The sequence below is a fragment of the Nylanderia fulva genome, unplaced genomic scaffold, assembly GCF_048542155.1.
Source record: "Nylanderia fulva isolate GAGA-0341 unplaced genomic scaffold, ASM4854215v1 Scaffold24, whole genome shotgun sequence".
Lineage (NCBI taxonomy): Eukaryota > Metazoa > Arthropoda > Insecta > Hymenoptera > Formicidae > Nylanderia > Nylanderia fulva.
This window is the reverse complement of record NW_028190304.1, coordinates 3,128,153-3,150,122: the sequence shown is the minus strand read 5'-3', so window position 1 is coordinate 3,150,122 and position 21,970 is coordinate 3,128,153. Positions and strand designations below refer to the sequence as shown.

Genomic DNA, 21,970 nt, shown 5'->3' with positions numbered 1-21,970 from the left:
TTTTGCAATAAACTCTTTATAGATTCAACTTTTTTTATCTTTTTAACATAAATTACAAGTCTTAAGCTTTATTTTGAGCCGACGGAGCACTTTTCATCACGTCCCAATTAAAAGCTGTTTTACAGAAGAGTGTCTAAAATGCCCTTTTTCGCATATTTACATCAAGATATCTCAAAATCCTGAAGTAAAACGCAATTTTCGCGGCCGGATTTGTAATCAGCATGAAAAAATCTACAAGAATACGCTTCGGAAATTTTTTCTGAACCTGAAAAAAGTTATTTTTTGTCGAGCAGTATTATTATTTATCCACAACTAAAATCAATTTTATTTTATGATATACAACAATATATTGCACAGATTCATTTTTTCTACTATTTCAAGTATTAAGATGACATTTTTATAATACATTTTTTATATATATTTTTATTTAATTTATATATATTAAATTTTTGGCACGTTCTTAATTTATAATTTATATAAACGAAAGTATGAAACTAAAATATTAGAAAATATATTCTAATAAAATTTTTCGAAACAATAAAAATTGATAAAATTTATTTACTATTCGACAGGATATTACCGCGTGAACTATGATGACGAGAATTGGCAAAGAATTATAAACTATCTACAATGTAGTAATTACAAGAAAATTCATGTTCTTAATCGTGCCCAAATTATCGATGATGCATTTTATTTAATGATAATAGGTCATATCAAAACCTCTATATTTTTGAATATCATGCCCTATTTGGCTGAAGAAGAAGATTATATAGCATGGTATCCTATGTTTAAAGCTCTGGAATACATGTTTGGTACTTTTTCTGTAATCATACTAGAAGAAGTAAGTTAGAGCTTTAAAGTAAATATCAATAGATTTCAATAAAAGTGTTACATTTTTAGATATTTGCATATACTTTTATTCATTACAAGAAATTTAAACACTCAGAAAAATATATCCAACAACGATAAAATTTTACATCCTATTACGTGGCCAATAAACGTGCAAACAAATTAAGTGTGTATAATCACTTAACTCACTATAATCACTCAATATCATTTCATAAAACATCATCTCATACAACATTAACTCATAACAACTATAATCACTCATCTTACGCGAAGAACGATCCCCAAAGTGTATAAATTTTACTACTGCCAATATTATTGGTATATAACATTGTTGGATATATAGCTACTGGCTTCAAATCTTTGTTAATTAGTAATTTTTAAATAGATAATTAAATTTCTTTAACTGCATGAACGTTTTATTTATTTGAAAATTACATGTTAGCAATTTTTAAATAAGTGAAATATTCATGCAGTTGAAGAAATTTAATTATATATTTAAAAAAGATATATTTTTTATCTTAGAAAATACCTAAAGAAAATATGATAAATAGTTATAAAACTTTATTATCTTTTGAATATTATAAACATTTCGCACAAATTAAAATATATTTGTACATACATGTATTTTTATTTGAACGTATATGTACATGTATATAGTAGATAAACGTTTGCATTTATAAGTGAATTTGTCTGTCCTCTTGTTTAAAAAATAGAAAAAGTTCTAAGAATATGTTGGAAAATAATAAAAAAAACCTTTTCTAAATCCATTTATAATATGCACAAAAAAAATATTTATTTAACGATTTTTAGTATAGAGCATGGCCTGTCAGATTTGAGGTACTTCAAAGAATAAAGTATGAAGAAATAGATGACAGAGACAAGCTAAGATCATGTTTACGACAAGAAGCTGCAAAATGGGCATGTCTTTTTGGTGACAACACTTGTAAGAAAGAAGCCTACAATAAATTAAGACAACATCTCCTAGATCCTACAGAACACAAGTAAATATTGTTATATATTTTTAGCCTTTCGTAATCAAATTCTCTTGTAGGTATTGTCTATAATGTTCAAGTAATTTGATCAAGAGATCCATATGCTAATTTTTAATAAGAAAATTAATTTTTTTTTTATTTCAGACTTTTGCCATGGTGGAAGGAATGGACATATTGTAAAGGTTTGATGATAGCCAAAAAAAAGATTTGGAAATTAGTATATGATCTAGGATTGAATAACACTAAATATGTAGAATTCTTGGCTTGCACTGAAAATACTGATATCATAATGGATTATTTAAGTCCGCCCACTTTTACACAACGGGAATATCTTTCTAACGGTTTTTTACATATTATAACGAAGCATGCAAATAATCTAATTATACTGCAGCACATATTAAATTATCTTCAGGAACTAAAACCAAAGTAATGTGACATATTTTTACAAATATTTTGTACAAAAATTTATTATTTGTTTTATATACAGGGTGTCCGCGGTAACTTGCGCCCGTCAGCTGCAGGTAGAGCAGGTCAAACTGAATAAAAAGTCCTCTACCAATTTGCATAATTCTCAATTATTAATTATAATTAATGGGAAATTAATTTATAAAAATCGGCTTATTTGCGTGCTCTACACAAACGCAATGGATAATAATCGACAAAGGTAGTAACATGCATAAAGCTGGACCTTTCAGTGGACTGTCTCTTCTCGCCGCGCGCTACCACTCGCGTGGATTGGCCAAACTTTATTAATTAATTTCTCCTTTATGATTGAGAAAATCGCAAAATGGTAAAGGACGTTTTTACTCAGTTGGATCTGCTCTACCTGCACCTGACAGGTGAGGCGCGAGTTGCCAACTACCCTGTATACACTTGTTTTTTCGTTTTTAGACATGTTAATACAACTGCAGCATTAATTATTATTATTAATAACATATATTCCGAAAATCTAACTAAGGTAAAAATTTTACATGTTTATATATTTATACAAAATGTGATAATAATGCGTATTTATAATTATTATTTAATGTTTAGAATAATTTTGATAATGTTACAGAAAATTTATTTATTAATAATGTTAAAAAAATAATACATTTTAGGAAATAAAGGAATATGTTGAAAGTATGAAGGTCAAAGTATACTTAGTTCAAGAAATGAATATCACAAAAGATATACTGAAAAGACGTCAAATAAAGGAGGTAAATTTAATAAATATTATTATGGAAAGCGAAAGAAAAAGAAATATTGTTCTATCTCTTATTAATCTCAGAATATTAATTTTATATTTCTTAATTAATATATAAAATACATTGATTTGATGATACAAATATTTGTTTATATATATTAGGATTTTATAATGAAATTTGACAAAATTCAAAGCAAGATAAAAATTCGCAACGATCAAATCAACAGACAGATACGATATTATGAAAATATCCGTTTTAAACATTGGAATTAAAAAAATTGCAGCTTTGCATGAGTGGATGTACTTCATACAAATAATTTTTTATATTGTATCCACTATTTCTTTTACTGTTTTAATTATTGTTTATATAGATGCGTTACTATTTGATGCTTCTGTATTTACTGAACTTTATGACTGCGTGCCTCAAGTTTTTCATATTTTTGTGAACTTGATTGAAGACTATATATTATTATCTGTGTAGTCACAAGAAAATAGCCATATATATTACAATAAATTTTACTGTTAGATATAATATAACAATATAACAATATAATAATAAATATATAAATAATATAAATATATAAATATGCTTGTCAAATAATAAATGCACCTCAATGTATTGTCTATTTATTTTGAATTATATATTGCTCTATTTTTAATGTTTTTACGTTAATTAATAAAATTATATATTTAAGAACACGCACACAAACACACACACACACACTTGCACACACAAATACATCTATATATATGTATAACGAATTATTATTTAAATATTATATTTACAGCCTACATATTTATGTTTATATGTACCTATTATAAAAATCTGTTCTTATTTATATTATAAATATATGTATATATATATATATTTGCATGTGTATGTGTGTATATAAATAAATCATAAAATTGTATGTTATATGTTACGCATGTAATATACACAGATGATATTATATATTAAATATATAATTAATACATTATAGTAATTAGTAAATGTATATGGAATGGACTTATTGTAATGGGTTAATGCAGTTTGATATACAATGGCGAATAATGTATATTATGTAGCAAAATCACAGAGATCATAAGATTGTGAAATGTTTGATTTGCTCTAAAGATCATGACATCACTAACGAATATTTTTATCTAATAAAAGAGGCGGAATGCAAATTATATATTTATTCGTAAGTTGAAACCTATTTAGTTAATAGTTTCCTGTCAACTATTGAGAAACGTGCAACAAATAGTCGTACACTTATGTGTATATTAAACTGTAAATTTTTTATATAAAATATTTGATATGAAATGTTTAATACGTATATTAATATTAAATTAAAAACGCACAATCAACAGTTCATATAGATTTAAGGACTTATATACTTACCTGTAAGGTCGAAAAAACATGTATTTTTAGGATTTTTTTTTAAACTAAAAGATTTTTTAAAATAAATGATTAATTATTTGAATGTATACATTTTGAAGATTCTATAGTATTTTTTTATTACAAAATATTAAAAAACAAAAAGATATCAGCAAGAGCATTTTTTGTAAGTTTTTTGCGGTGATCACTGTAGCTTTGAGCTTATTTATCTGAAATGATTAATTCGAGAGAATTTAGTTAGTATATTAATTTATCTAGTGCCCAATGATATCATTGTGACATCACACTTATGACAAAGCGGACATCCCAGTGAAAAATGATTAGTCGAATCGTCATCGATTCGACATCGATTCGACAAATTTGACATCGATTCGACAACGAATCGACGTCGATTCGACCATCATTTCTCACTGGAATTCGCACATCGCTATGACATCCAGATCACCATAATTACCAATGTTTTTGCTATGGGAAATATTTATTTAAATAAATCTCTATTTAAATATTACAAAATAAAGAATAATGAAAAAAGTTATATATATATAGTTTATTATTTAAAAAATAAGAAAGACAAACATAATATTGATTTTTTAATTTAATGGGGATTCAGCTTTTTTGGTATAGCAAATTCTTTGATATCTTTTTTATTTGAGATTTGAAAGATTTCATTTTTTATACTTAAAACAGTCAAAGAATTGAGTGTTTTTTATAAGAAACATTATTTTATTCTATTCACAAACTTCTCAATCACTTGCCACCCTTTATATCCTGCCGCCCGTGTACAACGCACGCTCTGCACACGCGGTTAAGACGGCTCTGGATATATTATCTGTGTAGTTACAATAAAGTAGCCATATGATATAACAATAAATTTTATTGTTAAATATAAAATAATAATATAAATGTATAAATTTAAATAATATAAGTATATAAATATGTTTGTTATATGGTAAATGAACCAAAATGTATAATCTATTTATTTTGAATTATATATTGCGTTGTTTTAAATTTTATATTAATTTATATATATATATATATGTATATATAACGTAAAATGTAAAAAGATCGAATCTATAAAAGAGTTATAGTGAACCATTCTACCAAACCTCTAAAAACTTTGTATTAGTATAAGAAAAAGTGCGAAAAATGATATTTTCAATTTTTTCATTTAGTTTCTTTAGTAAACTTTTTATAGATTCGACCTTTTTTATATTTTTTACATAAACTACAAGTCTTAAGCTTTATTTTGAGCCGTCGTAGCACTTTTTATCACGTCCCAATTAAAAGCTATATTATACGAAAAAGTGTCTACAATGCCCTTTTTCGCTCAAGATATCTAAAAAACCCCACATGATACGCAATTTTCGCGGCTGGATTTGTAATCAACATGAAAAAATCTACAAGAATACGCTTTGGAAATCTCCGAATCTAAAAAAAAAGTCATTTTTTGTCGACCAGTGTTATTATCAGCTTCTTAGGGTGACATGATAAGAGCTTCGATATTTTGCTAATTGTGCAAGTATATGTATGTACACACATGAGTATGATACATATCTACACACGACGAATCTCTATGCAGTCCTCGAAATCTGCGCTACGCATCGTAGCACTTACCAGTACTCCTAGTAGTTCCGCTCTGCACTTTAGACTGTCAAAGACCAACCGCGGAGAGTGCGCAAACCATAACGAGCCCTAATAGCGAAATGACCCTAATTATCTGATTGATTAATGACAGAGCACTGAATCTGTATATTCCTCTCTGATTCGCAGATTTACATCTGGTCGGCCTGTGCTTTCGGTTCGAAGATTTTCTTAGCGAGTTATCTAGTTTAATTGTCAGATTAACTAGTTGACTCTTGACATTATATTAATTATATAATTATATCAAATGAAAACAATATATATATATATAATATATATAATCATAATTCATGTTTTATAAGGTATCATAATTCGCTTTTCTCGAAATACGTTCTTCTCTCAAGATAGCAATTTTCTCTGTATTTTTCGGTTCATATTGTTCGTGGAATTATCTCTAGGATATCGCGTTAAAATATATTTTTTCAATGATTCTTCATATATAGGATATTCCCCAGAGTCGGCACACTGCCTGCTGATAATAGATATTCTTGAGAGATCACGTGAAAATAATTTTTTCTCAGCAAAAATGTCGCGAGAAGATTCTAATTTTTTTGCAAATTTGCAGTTGCCATCATATAACTAAAACTTATATTAAACTTCTAATAAAGTTAACCCTCCCTGTAATTAATTGAAAAATGTAGTTTTGTTAATTTGTTAACTCCATAACGTTTAAAAAGATTTTTGTTTTTTATTTGCTTATAATTCGGAAATTATTAATGTGTTGACATTTTCGTTAAAGAAAAAAAATAATTTCCAAATAATCTCAAGGAACTGTCATTAATAAATAATGCATAAAATTTCTGACACAATTTGTATGTATGAATCATTATCACGATATTATTAGCGTTATACCGTAAAAAGAATTCCACTAACAATATCAACAAGTCATTATAATCGGTGATACATATTAACTTTTGTATATACTTTTTAAAAATTATTAATTATTAATTATTAATTATTATACATAATATTAATAATATTTTACATATATAATATTAATAATAATTTTGAAAAGCATATATTATAAACAAAATATATTCTCTCTATATAATATTAATTAATTTAGCTTTATTTAATTTTTTACTGTGTTAAATCTCTTACTCCGCTAAAAAAAATTTAATTAAATAAAATTATTATTACAAATATAAAAAAATATAAAAGTAACGACATTTTCCTGCATTATAACCATAAAAATTCAACTTTAAATGATATGTTATTGCAATTCAATTTTCTCATAGATTAAGTAAAAAGATTAATTAATACTGCTAATAATTAAAATTTTTTTTAACACGAAAGAATATGATCTAAAATATAAGAAAATACCATTAGCATAATTTTCAAAAATAGAAAATCTTTAAAAATATGAATAACCTAAGGATATACTTTTTACTGAGCGATCACAAAATTATGTAATAAATGATTAATTATCGATATAATTATGGTTATAATAATTAAAATTTAAAAAAAATAAAAGACTGCATATAAAAAGACATTAATAAAATTATTCTCTATTTGATATAAAATAATAAAAAATATTGAAAAAATACGTAATATAATAACGGAATGTTATATTGTCTAAAGGGCGATTATAAAATTATAAAAAAATTAATTGATTAAGTCTTATTATACTAATAATTAAAAATTCTTTAGAAAATGAAGGAATATGATTTAAAGTATAAAAAAATGTTAATTAAAATAATTTTCTATTTAGAAAATAAAGAATCTTGAAAACCACGTAAATTATCCAACATTATACCTTCTACCGAACGTTTGTAATAAAAGTTTTTACGTTCGTGGTGGACAGACGTGCTCGAGTTATGTACTAATGAACCTCCCTGGTTGAAAGTTTAAAAGGTCGATTCGCGAAGTGGTCTCCAAGGAAATCTGTCCTCGAATACCGGTGTGGCTGGGGTTGCATGAGCTAATTGTTAGGATGACACGTTATTCTATAATCTGGCAACTTTTCAAAGTTATATAGAAACTATTTCAATGAAGAAGGATTAAGTTCTGGACTGGATAAAAGTTTGCTTCCTCTCGTTATGACTGAAAAAAAACATTTCAGCAATTTGATATTCATCTTATTCTTCTAATTTATCATCTCATTCTCTCATTTAATGAATGGTTTTTCTCTTTATGAAGGATCATTATTATATATATATATATATATATATATATATATATATATATATATAGATACAGAGTGGGGCAATAACTATTAGAACCTTAAATATCTTCGAATCTATGAGGCCCAGAGGAATATTTGTGTAACAAAAATTGCACGGTACGAAGGAGGCTATCATATGGCGATAATAATTTTTGTCCAGGTGGAGGCGCTTCGGAGATACCAAGGTCATCTTCATTTTTTTAAATGGATCCGATATGTTTTTTTTCTCTAATATGATAGAGGAACTCGAAACAAGTTCAGAACTCACGACACAAGATCATTGAACAAGATTTAAAGTAAAGAAAAATCGATAGAAATACATTTTTATTATTAAATGAAATTCACGTTTACAAAAGATGTTCGAACGGATACATCGTGCATGATTGACTAACTTTTATTTTCATTTTATTTTAATCTCATTTCAACCCATTTTCATGTCTAGTTTATCCTGAAAACTTGCTCAAATGTCTTTCAGCAGTGAAAATAGTATTCACGTATTATGACTTCAATGTAAACAAACACTCTTTGAAGGATATCTTAATAAGTTCACCGTAGTAATAAAAGTAAACATGACAAGATTAGTATCGACAAATCAGTCAATCGTGCTAGATGTATTTATTTGAAGAACAAGTTGACATGATTTTAATTTATGGTGAATGTCAACAAAATTCAGTGCGAGCAAGAAATTTGTATTCTGAACGATATCCTAATCGCATTCTATCTTCGTGTCAAACATTTAAAAATGTGTGCGATAAACTTAGACAAACCGGTAGTTTAAATACTCGTAAAAGTGAACGTAAAAAAAGAGTAACCCATGAAGGGAATGAAGTTGGTGTCCTTGCAATAGTTGCTCAAAATCCTCACGTTAGTTCGCGACAAATTGAACGAGAATCTGGTGTTAGTCAGAGGAGCGTACTCCGCATTCTGCATCGTCACAAATTCCATCCATATCATCTTAGCCTTCACCAAGAATTGCATGGGATGGACTTTATGAATCGTGTTAGATTTTGTCAATGGGCTGAACAACAGATTCGAAACAATGAATTATTTTTCGATACCGTCTTATTCACTGATGAGGCAACCTTCACTAATCACGGGAACGTTAATTTGCGTAACATGCATATGTGGGCAGTGGAAAATCTCCATTGGCTACGGCAGGTCAAACATCAGAGACAATGCTCTTTAAATGTATGGTGCGGTATTATAGACGACAAAATTATTGGTCCTTATTTTATTGACGGACATCTAAATGGCAATAGCTACGCTAATTTTCTAGAGCATACATTAGGTCCTTTGTTAGAAGATTTACCTTTAATTACACGACAAACAATGTGGTCCCAGCACGATGGATACCCAGCTCATTTTTCATTGGTTGCGAGAAATAAACTCAATGAAAAATTTACAAATCGCTGGATTGGACGTGGGGGTCGTGTAGTGTGGCCAGCTCGTTCGCCAGACTTGACACCACTAGATTTCTTTTTATGGAGAACCCTAAAGAACATGGTCTACAAAGAAGAACCAACTGCACCTCAAGCCATGCAACAACAGATTATTACAGCCTGTACATTAATAACTCCTAACGTTATTAAAAGAGCAAGCCAATCAATAATCGGAAGAATCCAATCTTGCATCGATAATAATGGCCATCACTTCGAACATCTTTTGTAATGATCACTGCTGAAAGGCATCTGAGCAAGTTCTCAGGATAAACTAGACATGAAAATGGGTTGAAATGAGATTAAAATAAAATGAAAATAAAAGTCAGTCAATCATGCACGATGTATCCGTTCGAACATCTTTTGTAAACGTGAATTTTATTTAATAATAAAAATGTATTTCTATCGATTTTTCAATCTTGTTCAATGATCTTGTGTCGTGAGTTTTATTTAATAATAAAAATGTATTTCTATCGATTTTTCAATCTTGTTCAATGATCTTGTGTCGTGAGTTCTGAACTTGTTTCGAGTTCTTCTATCTTATTAGAGAAAAAAACATATCGGATCCATTTAAAAAAATGAAGATGACCTTGGTATCTCCGAAGCGCCTCCACCTGGACAAAAATTATTATCGCCATAATAATTTTTGTCCAGGTGGAGGCGCTTCGGAGATACCAAGGTCATCTTCATTTTTTTAAATGGATCCGATTTTTTTTAATGGATTTCAGAAATATATAAGTTGTTCTTAATAGATAAAGAAGTAATATATATATATATATATATTACTTTTATATATATTACTTCTTTATCTATTAAGAACAACTTATATATTTCTGAAATCCACGTATAAAACTTTCCTTGACATCATGGTTTTAATTATGTTATAATTTCACAATTGTATAATATAAATGCTTTGTTACAAAAACAAGTGTATTAAAATTTAATTTAATTACATATACTTAAAATAGTGTGTGCTTCAATTAGTTGTCTTATAAACTAGCAAAATTGAGTTTACCTTTGTAAACAAACTTGCATCACGAATAGTGATAACTGAATAGTACTACGCTCGTGTAAGGATAACTTAATTTTGAACAAGAGTGTCCATTTTGATACTCGCTGACGTTGAACTTGCTCGATTTCTGCATCCATTCAATATTCTATGCTCCAGGGTTTTCGCAAGTCAACGAAATTGTGTTATTTTTCACCGTACAATCTCTTATTAAATGTACTTCATAAAAAACGAATATCTATTTTACAAAAAATCGTAACCAAAGCTGTTGTCATAATATAAATCAGAAATGCCTAGACTACCGAAAAATATTATCGTTTCTCTCCAGAGAAACTTCTGGTTTTTTTCAATAAGAAAAAAATAATATTAACTTAATGAATTCGCAGATACTCTAAATTCTCAACGTTAAATAAGTGAACGTAATATTGAAATGTTTCGCACATTATAATGCAATTTATATTTTATTGAGGTTAAAACTGATTGTGACAATATTGCTATGTAGAATATTAATTGTGAAATTAAAATAAAAAAAATTTTATTTATTTACATTTTAATATATGTATAAAAAAAAATTCTGTACATCTCGCAACAGCTTTTTTCTATTACAGTAACAAAAAATAATAAAAATTACAAACTTGTATATTGAATAAAGCGTAATGCAACAAAAAATGAAAGTATTTCAAATTGAAATATTCGCACGTCGCCTGTTCACAAGGCGCTTTGACAAAAATTCTATACGCACGACGGTGTCTGTGAAATTTAGTCACGACGCAGAGTGCAGGGAGTTTTCGATACAAAAGAATTTCGTGAAGAAAGAAGAAATATTGAAAGTGTAAAAGAAAATGACGTTAAAAACTCGTTCGGATTGTGAAACACAAAACACGATACAAATTAGAAATCCATAATAAAGTATTATATATGCATAATTTATCCATAAATTAAATCTAATAAAAAAGAATATTTTTAAATAGTAAATTTAATTGAGGATATTTAATTAAAATATTCGTAATAATATGTATATTATCTTGGAACATAATATTAATTGGATATATAATGTCTTATACAATCTTTAAACGCTACATTTAGTCATAAATAGGAATACAGAATATAATTCAATTCTAGAGTCTAGAGTGTATCTCAAAAAGGATTATGCAATTCTAGACACTCAGTTTCCGCAGCCCTATTTGTGGTAAAGTTTTATCGGTTCTTCACTATTGAGCGTCGTCACGATGTCATTGCCTTTTATCCATCAGGATTAAGAGCTTCACCTTCCTATTTTAAATTAACTTGAGGATTAAGCCTAAATTAGTCTTCTTAATTCAATTCAAATCCCTCGAGGTCTCACCTGTTCAGCCGCAGTATCTACATTTTCTTTCCTTAAAAGCCTCACGCAGCGATTCTTGGATAACTAAGAAATCATTGAAGATACTTCAAAGAATATATCTTCATCGATTTTTATTCTTAAATGTGTCAGACTTTATCAATTTTTTTTATACATAAAACCCATTTATTTCATATAATACAATATATTGCACGTCTTTTTTTACATATCTTCACGTATCTTTCTACATCTTCACACATCTTTATGTATCTTCATTTTCGTATAAAATTAAAAATATATAACATATTGATAAAATATTTAAAGCTGGACATAACTATTGATATTAACCATAATTCTATATATATTGATTAAAATTCAATATTGAAACATCAATCGCAATTTGTTATGTTAATAACATTGGTACACATAACAGTTGTGGGTATTCAAATTTTCATGCAACGCGTTTATATCGCTGTGCAAAGGCGCAACAAACGTATTATTCACCTCTGCCTAATCCTATCATCATTGGTAATAGAACCATATATTAAGCAAGTTCATCGGATGACAAATAAAACCGCAAAGTGCATATGTTTGTATGCAGCGCGAAATACTACGGTCTTATTAAGCGATTCACTTGTAGAAGCCGATTATTCGATAAGCCATGACGACATTATTCCCGTCTCATTCTCGATACTTTCTTTGCATGTCGGCGCTACAATCTCCAATTATCCCTTAAGCATAGAAATTTCCAATAGTTGCTTCGATAATCTAACAAAGCTATGTCGTTAAGCCCTAGGAAATTCCCATTATCTGCAGAAATCCTACCAGAGAGTGACGCTATTATCGTCTACCTTTGCTTGAATATTGTATACCGAGAAACTGCAGTTATCTGCTGCTTACATTTTTTCGTAAATTTGTTATTATATTTTATCGACGTTTCTTCAAATAAACCAAACAAATTGTCTAAAATATGTGCATTTCTTTATTATATAGTATTCGAACGTTATCTCGGGTATTCATAATACAGCGAAATATAATTTTTTTATGTAATGCAAGAATTATTATATTATTATTGCTACAGATTGCAAAAATTCTTGAAATAATTTTGTAACACAGTCGCAAAGGATTTTATGTAATATTTATATTTATTTAAAATTATAAAATTTGTTTAATATATTAAGAAAATTATTGTGCAAAGTAGTATTATTTTAATGTTTATTGTTTCAAATATATATCTCTTATAAAAAAATTAAGATAAAAATAAAAATGTGTCAATTGATAATAAAAAAAGGTTCAAACTTATATATATATATATATATATATATATATATATTTTTTTTTTACAAAAGTCATAAAAAATATTGAATATCGTTATTTATATTACACATGAAACAAAAATAAAAGGTTTTTTATACAATTGAAATCCAACTATCGAATAAGTTTAATAAGAACTCGATCAATCTAGCTATTACTGAAAAAGATATTTTGAATCGTGCAGCTTACATAATAATAATAAATATATGATCGACTTGACTTATTTTATATACGATCGGATTATAATGCTTTGAAGCTCCAGACACACTATCGTGGTCTCTTAATCAATCAATCATCGCGAAATAATCTTAATAACTCATTGTCAGACGATTACAAAGTATGCACTTCCACGTAGATTTATATCGCGCAATTGTAGCTTCTGAGCAAGTGAGCAAGCAAGAATTCTATAATGGACATTTGTGAAGAATGCTAAGCCTGGAGAACCTTTATCCCAGAGAGTCTCGCGGCCTGTGGTACGATCCAATAACATTGCGACGCCAATAGGATCTCGTGCTCACTAGGATCACGTGTGTGCATGTATAGGATCTCGTAGAATGGAATTTTAGCGGCTCGAAAATACGTTACAGGATCATCAGATTAGGCAAAGCCGTTCTGTATCGACCGCTGTGCGCACTGATTTCGACGGATAAAGGAGCATACAAGATTCCGGGGAAATCCGTGAGTTCTAACTAGTACGTAACGTTAATTGCCAATTTAAATCGTTTCCCTCAAAATACGATTGCATAAAATAAGATTTCTTCTTTAATAAATAAGCTTAACCTCTTTCACCTTGCGTTATATAATTACAGATGCAAAAAATTAATAAAAATAAATTGTATGATGAAGAAAAAATATTAATGAAGATAAATATAATTAATATAAAATTTAGCACGGAGTGGAAAGACCTGCGTACGCGAGGTAACGATTTAATTATTATAAACCAGCGGGAGAAACGCGGATAATTATTACTATCAAATTTATTTTAGCCGATCACATCAATTTGAACGTTTTCGCGATGTTTTTACACGATTATATTTGAAGAATACCCGAAACACATTTTCCGTCAAACGCTATCATATATAATCGTATTATGTATATGTCGCAGAAATAGATCAGTCAAACTCTCGTTGTCTGCATACGCGCCACCGCACGAGATACCTAATTAATCTTCGGATCGTATTGACGTTCACTCGACAGCAACGGCACTTCGTTATCTCGAAAATCCAATTGAGTAATTATCTGTTGCGATGGTCTTCAGTCGTGCGCGCGCATCATCTTTTCGTTTCGCAACCCGGTCACCGCGGATACCTCGGCGCGAGCCTATATGTATAGGATTTTCCGCGATAAATCTGTCGCGTTTTCGGGCCTAGCGGATGGCGAAAATTCGATTTTGTTAATTGAAACGACCCAATTGCTCCTAGGGTCTCGACTGATCGATACAGTTGTGGTTTACTCGCCAGCGGCAAAATCCAAAACAATTTCGATTGCCGGCGGGTCAGACGAGAACCGGTCAAAGTTGTAGGGCACACAACTCTATGGATGCTACGTTACCTAGCTACCTACCTGAACGTCATATTAATCCACGAATATGCTGATCGAGACTATTTGCGGTATTGACCGGGAGCATATTGCTTTTCCCGATGCTTCGGGAGCCTACCCGGACCTGTTTCAGGCTCTCCTCTCTCCGATAGGACAGTCTGCGGTCGATATAGCGAAACGCGTATCGTCCAAGCGCGATCAAACGTTTCGCTGCACAGTATTTCATTATATGTACACGGGCGTGGCGTTCTATTGCCTGGTACACACTGTCCCGTGGGAATTCCATTGCCGGCGTGTATCTTTGCTTGTCCAGGGGTAATTAAGAAAAGTATCATTCAGTACCAAGAATGAGGCAAGAGCGACATGATGCTTTGACCGGACCCATAGCAGGATCGTTTTATTTTTATCATATTCGTATCTTTACTTCTTCACTCTTCTTTCGCGCCAATTTCATGAAAAACGTCAAATTACAAGTTATATAAGTTAAATAATTAAAATCTATATTACATTTTTTATTACATATATTTTTACACGTACAAATTATAATATTGGCGTGTATTTATAACAACTAAAAAATATGTAAAGAAAATGGGCCAACGTAACGAGCAAGTAAAACCATAATCTATAATATTTTCAAATTGAATACTTAAAACGTCGCTAATGGTATTTAAAATAGGAACGATATATTTAATTCGATCCAAACTAGCTAAGAAAATTTTTATTTTATTTCCACAATGTTTTGACCATCTGTTTTTGGTCCTTTTCAAGTGAAAAACTAGAATGGTACAATTAATTGTACTATAATATTTTACTAGCTCGTTACGTTGGCCTATTTTCTTTAGATATTTTTTTATTTTTACACGTATTATAGGAATTACATGATATTTTGAAAAAAATTATATGAAAATATATTTATGTAATAATATAAAAAATATAATAATCTTAAAACGATCTTGGAGCGAGACGGCTCGGGGTTCCTTTAATGATTTCATAAAAACATATAGCGTTTACCTGTCATCATTCAATTATGTTCTATCTATGTTGCAAAATATCTGAGATATTATAATTAATTAATTACAAGTAATATATATATAATTTATATTTATTAAATATTATAAATGCAAATTAATAAATATATAATGTACATCTCAAACTTTATAAAATTTCTCTAATATTTTATTAAAATTCGTATCTATCTTTGAAAAATTAAACATTGTGATTTGTTCATATAACTTCAGCTCGCAGCTTTCAGTATCTTCAGCAATCTAGTGGTTGATCTAGATGCTAGCTCAGCCTTTATACATGTATTATTCCAAACCACCTGAAAGCTTTTCGTTGTACAGAAATGTAAAAAAATTTCCCAAGCTTCTCTAATAATTGTGAGTCATTGTTCGATTTGTGACCCATCGATTGATTTATCAAACTTGAGGAGCTTTGACAGTTCATTGATGAATTAAATATATGACACTGTAATTTATTCCATAGTATATGATTCAATTATGACACAAATTATTAATTAATATTAAAAATAATATTGTCTACTTTATATGTATTATCACATCTTATGAATAATATGTTTAATTTTCTGCACGACTTTAATTTGTCGTGCATTTGATTTTATAGCCAAAATTAATTCTTTTATATATTATCAAAAAATATTTTATAATATTTTATAAAACATTATTATATAAATCATATAATTTCTAGTAAAAATTATTTTTTTAAAATCAAACATATAACTAATTTTAACAACTGTGATTCCAGGGTAATCCAATTAAGTCACATAATAAAGAGAGTCTATAGAAATGCTCGCTCAACCGGATAAACTACGAAGTAGAAGTCTGATTATACTCGTAATATAATGTAAGCTTCGTTCACGGAAGTAATTAGTAGAAAGTCTTCAATTCATCGAACACTTGTGCATTGAAAAAGAGATATGTGCATAGCCAATAACATTTTCCGTTGCTAATTATTACTATAAAACAATAGAGAAAAATTCTACATCAAATAACATTCTCGAGTATATACTCTGATGTCTATCTTGATTTTAAATACATATGTATTTGTTTCACAATAATAGCAAAAAATATTCTGTGTGTGTTACTTATCTCTTTATATCTTTTTCTAATATTTTAGACTTTTGTACAATGATTAATCATGGTTTGCATGTGAAACTAAAATTCTGCAAATACACGAGAATATTTTTAAAAATTGTACGTATTTAAAAAATAAATGTACACGTCAAAGTACTTATTATAATAAATAATTAATCACACAATGATAATACAAGATTGCTATCTATACTAGTCATTATGAATATTTAATTACCGAAACATATGTTTAAATACATAGATTGAGTGTGTCTGCAGTTTTGCTATCGATTTTCATTCTCCGCCTCTTACATTTACGCATTTTCAGTGCACGTTTAATGTGCATTTATTGCACATAATACGTGAATTATATTTGGCAAACTATCTGCCAACCCATCATGGCTCTTAGCGGCCGCATTGTCCGCATTATCCAGTAAATCTTTTAATTATCGTATATATATGAAATGTGTATATATGCATTATTAACACACGCCCAGGCACATCATTAATTTCATTCGTTGATATTATCTCGAACTACGCACTGCACTGCAAACAGCGCATACACATTTCAAGAACAATTTACGTGAAATCCATTTACTCTCTTAAAATAGTGATCGCATTAGTACACTGATTTCAGTGCTATTATCTATGTAGGGTATCGTTTTCTTTAGAATCCTCTCTCTTTCTCTTTATACGCATTTGCTATTCGGACCCTGTCCGTTTAATGCCAAAAAGAACAGAAATGTCAAAATAATGTCAAATTGCGATGTCAAAACATGGTCATTTTAGTTGACATCAAATTGCATACAATTTTGATGTTATCGTGATGTTCACAATGGTAAAAAATTATTATTTTGTATTAAAAATAATTGAGATGCAAATTTAAGACGTTACAAAAAATATTTTAATCAATAATTTAGTTTTTAATACGATAACTCAACTCTTCAGCAAACTGCAATGATATCTGAATATGAAAAACGTTAACCTTTAATTATCTTCATAATAATAAGCATTGTGTATACACAGTCGAGAAACGTATATCACATTTTCTAAAAATTAAAAAGGTAAAAAAAAGTCAATATAAAAAGTCATTTTTTAGTCATCTTTGAGATCGAGATTTCCATGACCAAAAAATGACATAAATTTAGTCAATTTGACGTCAAATTGACATCATTTTAACTTTTCTGTTCTCCTTGGGATATCGTTCATGTAAATCCCTTTGATCCGGCTAACACTCGACCGTTGTTTCGCAAATTATATAAAATTTTCCTGATTTTAAAGAAAGAGTTTACTTCCATACACATTACAACATTATATCTCGATATTGTGAGTTACAATAGCTTTCAAACTTCGCGATTAAGACATGATAAATACGGATTGTTGGAAGTTACTGGAGCATCAATTTCAGATTTCGTACACAAAAGCAGGGGCGAGTAACTTGAGGAGATATAATATTCCTTTATAAGCAGTCTGATACCACAATGTGTTCACATCGGTTGTATATATTTACAATGTAGAATGTAGATGGATTACTGTGTCTCCGAATCAACCTATCGAGTATTCCACATTCCCGTTTAGCTATCGATTCGACAGAACATTGTCTCGAGATATCAGCCGTTACTGCAGCAGCTGTGGCGAACCCCGTGAAATCGAGCGATCGCACATTACGCGTCCATTAACACGAAGCTGCTGGTATGAACCAGGCTTAATGTATGATTTATGTCTGTATAAAGCCTAGAAGCCGCAGATCGTAGATACGAAGGCAGGAACCATTGTCGCGTATTGTACACAAATGACAATAACTGTTTGTTACTTAACATGCTCGTGCATTATTTCTCTAGTCCTTCTTCTTGCTTACATTTCGTCATGCTTTTATCAAGTCTCGCGAAAAAGTTATATTTGTAGTTCAGTAAAATTAGATTTTGACTTTATAAAAATTACGATCAAGCTAAATTTTTGTGGAGACCTTTATTTCGATGTTTTAATGAAATTCTGAAAAGTCCCCTTAATTTCATCCAAAAGGTTCTTTTTTATGGGAGGTAAAAGAGAGTAAATTTTAGTTTTTTGCCATTATCTCGAAAATTATCAATTTTGAGAAAAATAGTTATTATCAAAATTGTAGCTCATAAAATTCACTACAAAAAAAGGTCATTATACTTTTTTCCGTGGAATTAACCGTTTCAAAGATATAGAGCGAAAAAGGTACTTTATCCCCGCAGTGGTGTGGAAAAAAATACGTATTTTTTACGAACTACAAACATTGCAACTCTACCATTTTACTCAAAAACGATTAATTGTACGAAAAAAAGTATAACGACTTTTTTGTAAAGAATTTTATGAGCTACAATTTTGAAATAATAACTATATTTTTTTCGAAAAATACTCCCCATAAAAACACCTTAAATGAAATTAAGAGGACTTTTCAGGATTTTATTAGAACATCGAAATACAAAAATGCAGCTTGATCGTAATTCTTATGAAGTTTTGCCCTTTCCAAGTCTAATTTTACTGGACTATTTGTGAAAAGAGAAAAAGAAGATATCGATCTCATATCGAATACGAAGGATAGCGAGACACATATAAAAAAAACAAAATTAACATTTTTTTTCTACATATATCTACACGTCTACATTGTAATTTAAATAAAGAGATAATAAAAAGTCACCAGGGTAAGCTCACTTGAATAACCGTTTCGCTTTATAACCGACGCTCAATCCTCCTGAACGGAATGCAAATGAAGTTAGAATAGAAAGGAAGGGATACAGTGTAAAAGAGACAGAGAAAAAAAAGGAACGTGATAGAGAGCAAAAAAACACGAGAGAAAAGGACGAAACAAAACGTTCAGGAGGCTAAGAAAAAGAGAGAGCATGGGGCTCGTAATAATTGTACTATTATAGTTATGTAAACAGGCTCGTTTATGGAACTGCCTTAAGGCAACCTTCCCAGTCGACGTCTCATTAGTCCCGACAGAAAGGAGGAAGGAGGAAGAGCATAGAAAAAAAGACGGAAAGCGTGACCTCAATGGTGCAAGTGCTGATTTTAAATCGATTGGGTCTGAATATTCGTTTTACTATTTCACACCTTTCTTTCTTTATCGGATCTTTCTTTTTCCGCAGCGAGCGATAACAGGTGAAGCCTATCTAAAGTGGGAGAATGTACTTTCTGTGGTGAAATTTAAATTGGCAAGAAATAGCTATAATAAAGAGAAAAGGATAGAGAAAGAAAGAAGAACGTGAGTTAATATCATAAAAGGATATGAGAGGATTAAAACTTGTTAATTTAGGAATGCGTTGTCAGAGAGACAGAGAGAGAGAGAGAGAGAGAGAGAGAGAGCAGTGATGATTTTTTTATTTACAACACTGAAATCAAATTAGTAAAAAAAAGAAGGAATTTAATATTCATAATATCAACGATCTATTAATAAATTGTTCTCTAGTTGCAATAAAGTTTACAATTGTAATTGTAAATAATTTTTTATAAGTAATTTTAAATAAGTGATTATAAATAACTAATTTGAATTAATTAATTAATGCTAATTAAATCATATAAACTAAAGATAATTACGCTTGAAAATAAGATTACTTATTCATTATGTATAATTTCTCTCTCGCTCATTATATGTAAAAAATGTATTGCTATTTAATTTCTGTTTAGACTTATTGGCTATTTAACTTCTTCTGTTTACATATAACTATGTAATTGTTAAAATATATATTGAAAGTCTAATTCTGAGATAAGCAATAAGTAATAAATATATATATATAAACGCATACTTAAACTTTTATAAAATTAATCTGAGAAGTTGTCTTTGTCACTATATAATGTAAATCTATCCTACAAAAAGTGGAAGGAAATGGATAATCTCAAGAGACAGATAATGGAATATCTGCTCCAAAACGTGAAATAAAACAAGAAGAGAAAAAAGAGAGATACAGAATCTTTAGGAACGTATTCCTTGATTTACGATGCTACATAAACGTAAACTTAAACGTAGACGTTATTGCAAAACTATGTTATCAAAGTAAAGGTAACATTGAAACAAAAAGAACATATAAGGATTGTTATATTATGTACTGAATTACGTAATATGAGTTTTGCATAATAGCATTAATCTCTTATTAGAACATTATAATTTAATTATAAGTAAAAGAAAATTATGTGTTTTCTGACTTAAAGCAGCCACTTTAGAAAGATACACATTATAATTTTCTTTATCACATCTTTCTTTAAAATATTTGTTTATAAAAAATCATAAAGTAGCAAGGTTATCTTTATCTTCTAATTCTCACTAATTTATCAAATAATAAATTATTATATAATTTATCACTTCGCTTCCTATTATTATTCGTGTTCTCTACAAGATTGCATTTAGAGCGCACTTACTTCAATGCATGTCTAACGAAATGTACATTAACGATCTGGTTCCTTACGCGGTTTCACCGAAGCGAGAGATTGCGGCATACACATAGTATGATGTAGTTCTATCCTCATAAAGCAGAAAATTACTCATTAATTGCCCAAGACTATAGAGTAATAAAATTTGAAAGAGAGAGAATAGAATATTTAAAAAGAAAATGGAATCTCTTTTAAATTGTTCAAAAAAATCGCTATTATATTGGAATTATTTTTATTATTGAAACTACTATTTATTTTAGATTTATTTAATTCACATTAATAAAATAAATTTCATTATACTACGATTTCTAAATATACATATATTTAGCTTCACCGTAAAATAAATGAATCGTTATTAGATACATAGAAATGAATATGCAATAGAAAATGTAACAATAATATTTCTCTCGAGTAAAAGGAAATACGGTGAATAGGAAATGCAATAATAATCTTGATATATATTCCTCTCTCATATACATATACATATACAATATATATATATATATATATATATATATATATTCATTCATATCATAATAATATTATAATATATATTCAATAATATATTCAATATATATATATATATATATATATATATATATATATATCTTAATTACTGAAATTTTGGAACAATATCTCGATTTTTCGTTACAACT

General features: G+C 28.9%; 1 protein-coding gene across 1 annotated transcript; it reads left to right on the top strand.

Moving 5' to 3' along the window:
• The first annotated feature begins 1,256 nt into the window (after positions 1-1,256).
• On the top strand, positions 1,257-4,255 carry LOC114944757 (uncharacterized). The gene is made up of 6 exons (XM_085483251.1): positions 1,257-1,262; positions 1,660-1,850; positions 1,986-2,267; positions 2,733-2,799; positions 2,942-3,040; positions 3,399-4,255. The coding sequence occupies exons 1-6, from the start codon at positions 1,257-1,259 to the stop codon at positions 3,471-3,473; spliced, it is 720 nt and encodes a 239-aa protein (XP_085339377.1). The 3' UTR covers positions 3,474-4,255.
• Positions 4,256-21,970: the final 17,715 nt, after the last annotated feature.

Excerpts from the sequence above, each read along its gene's own strand:
- LOC114944757 (XM_085483251.1), top strand. Across the intron at positions 2,268-2,732 it reads CTTCAGGAACTAAAACCAAA|ACATGTTAATACAACTGCAG; the intron begins GTAATGTGACAT and ends TTTCGTTTTTAG. Across the intron at positions 3,041-3,398 it reads AAAGACGTCAAATAAAGGAG|ATGCGTTACTATTTGATGCT; the intron begins GTAAATTTAATA and ends TTGTTTATATAG.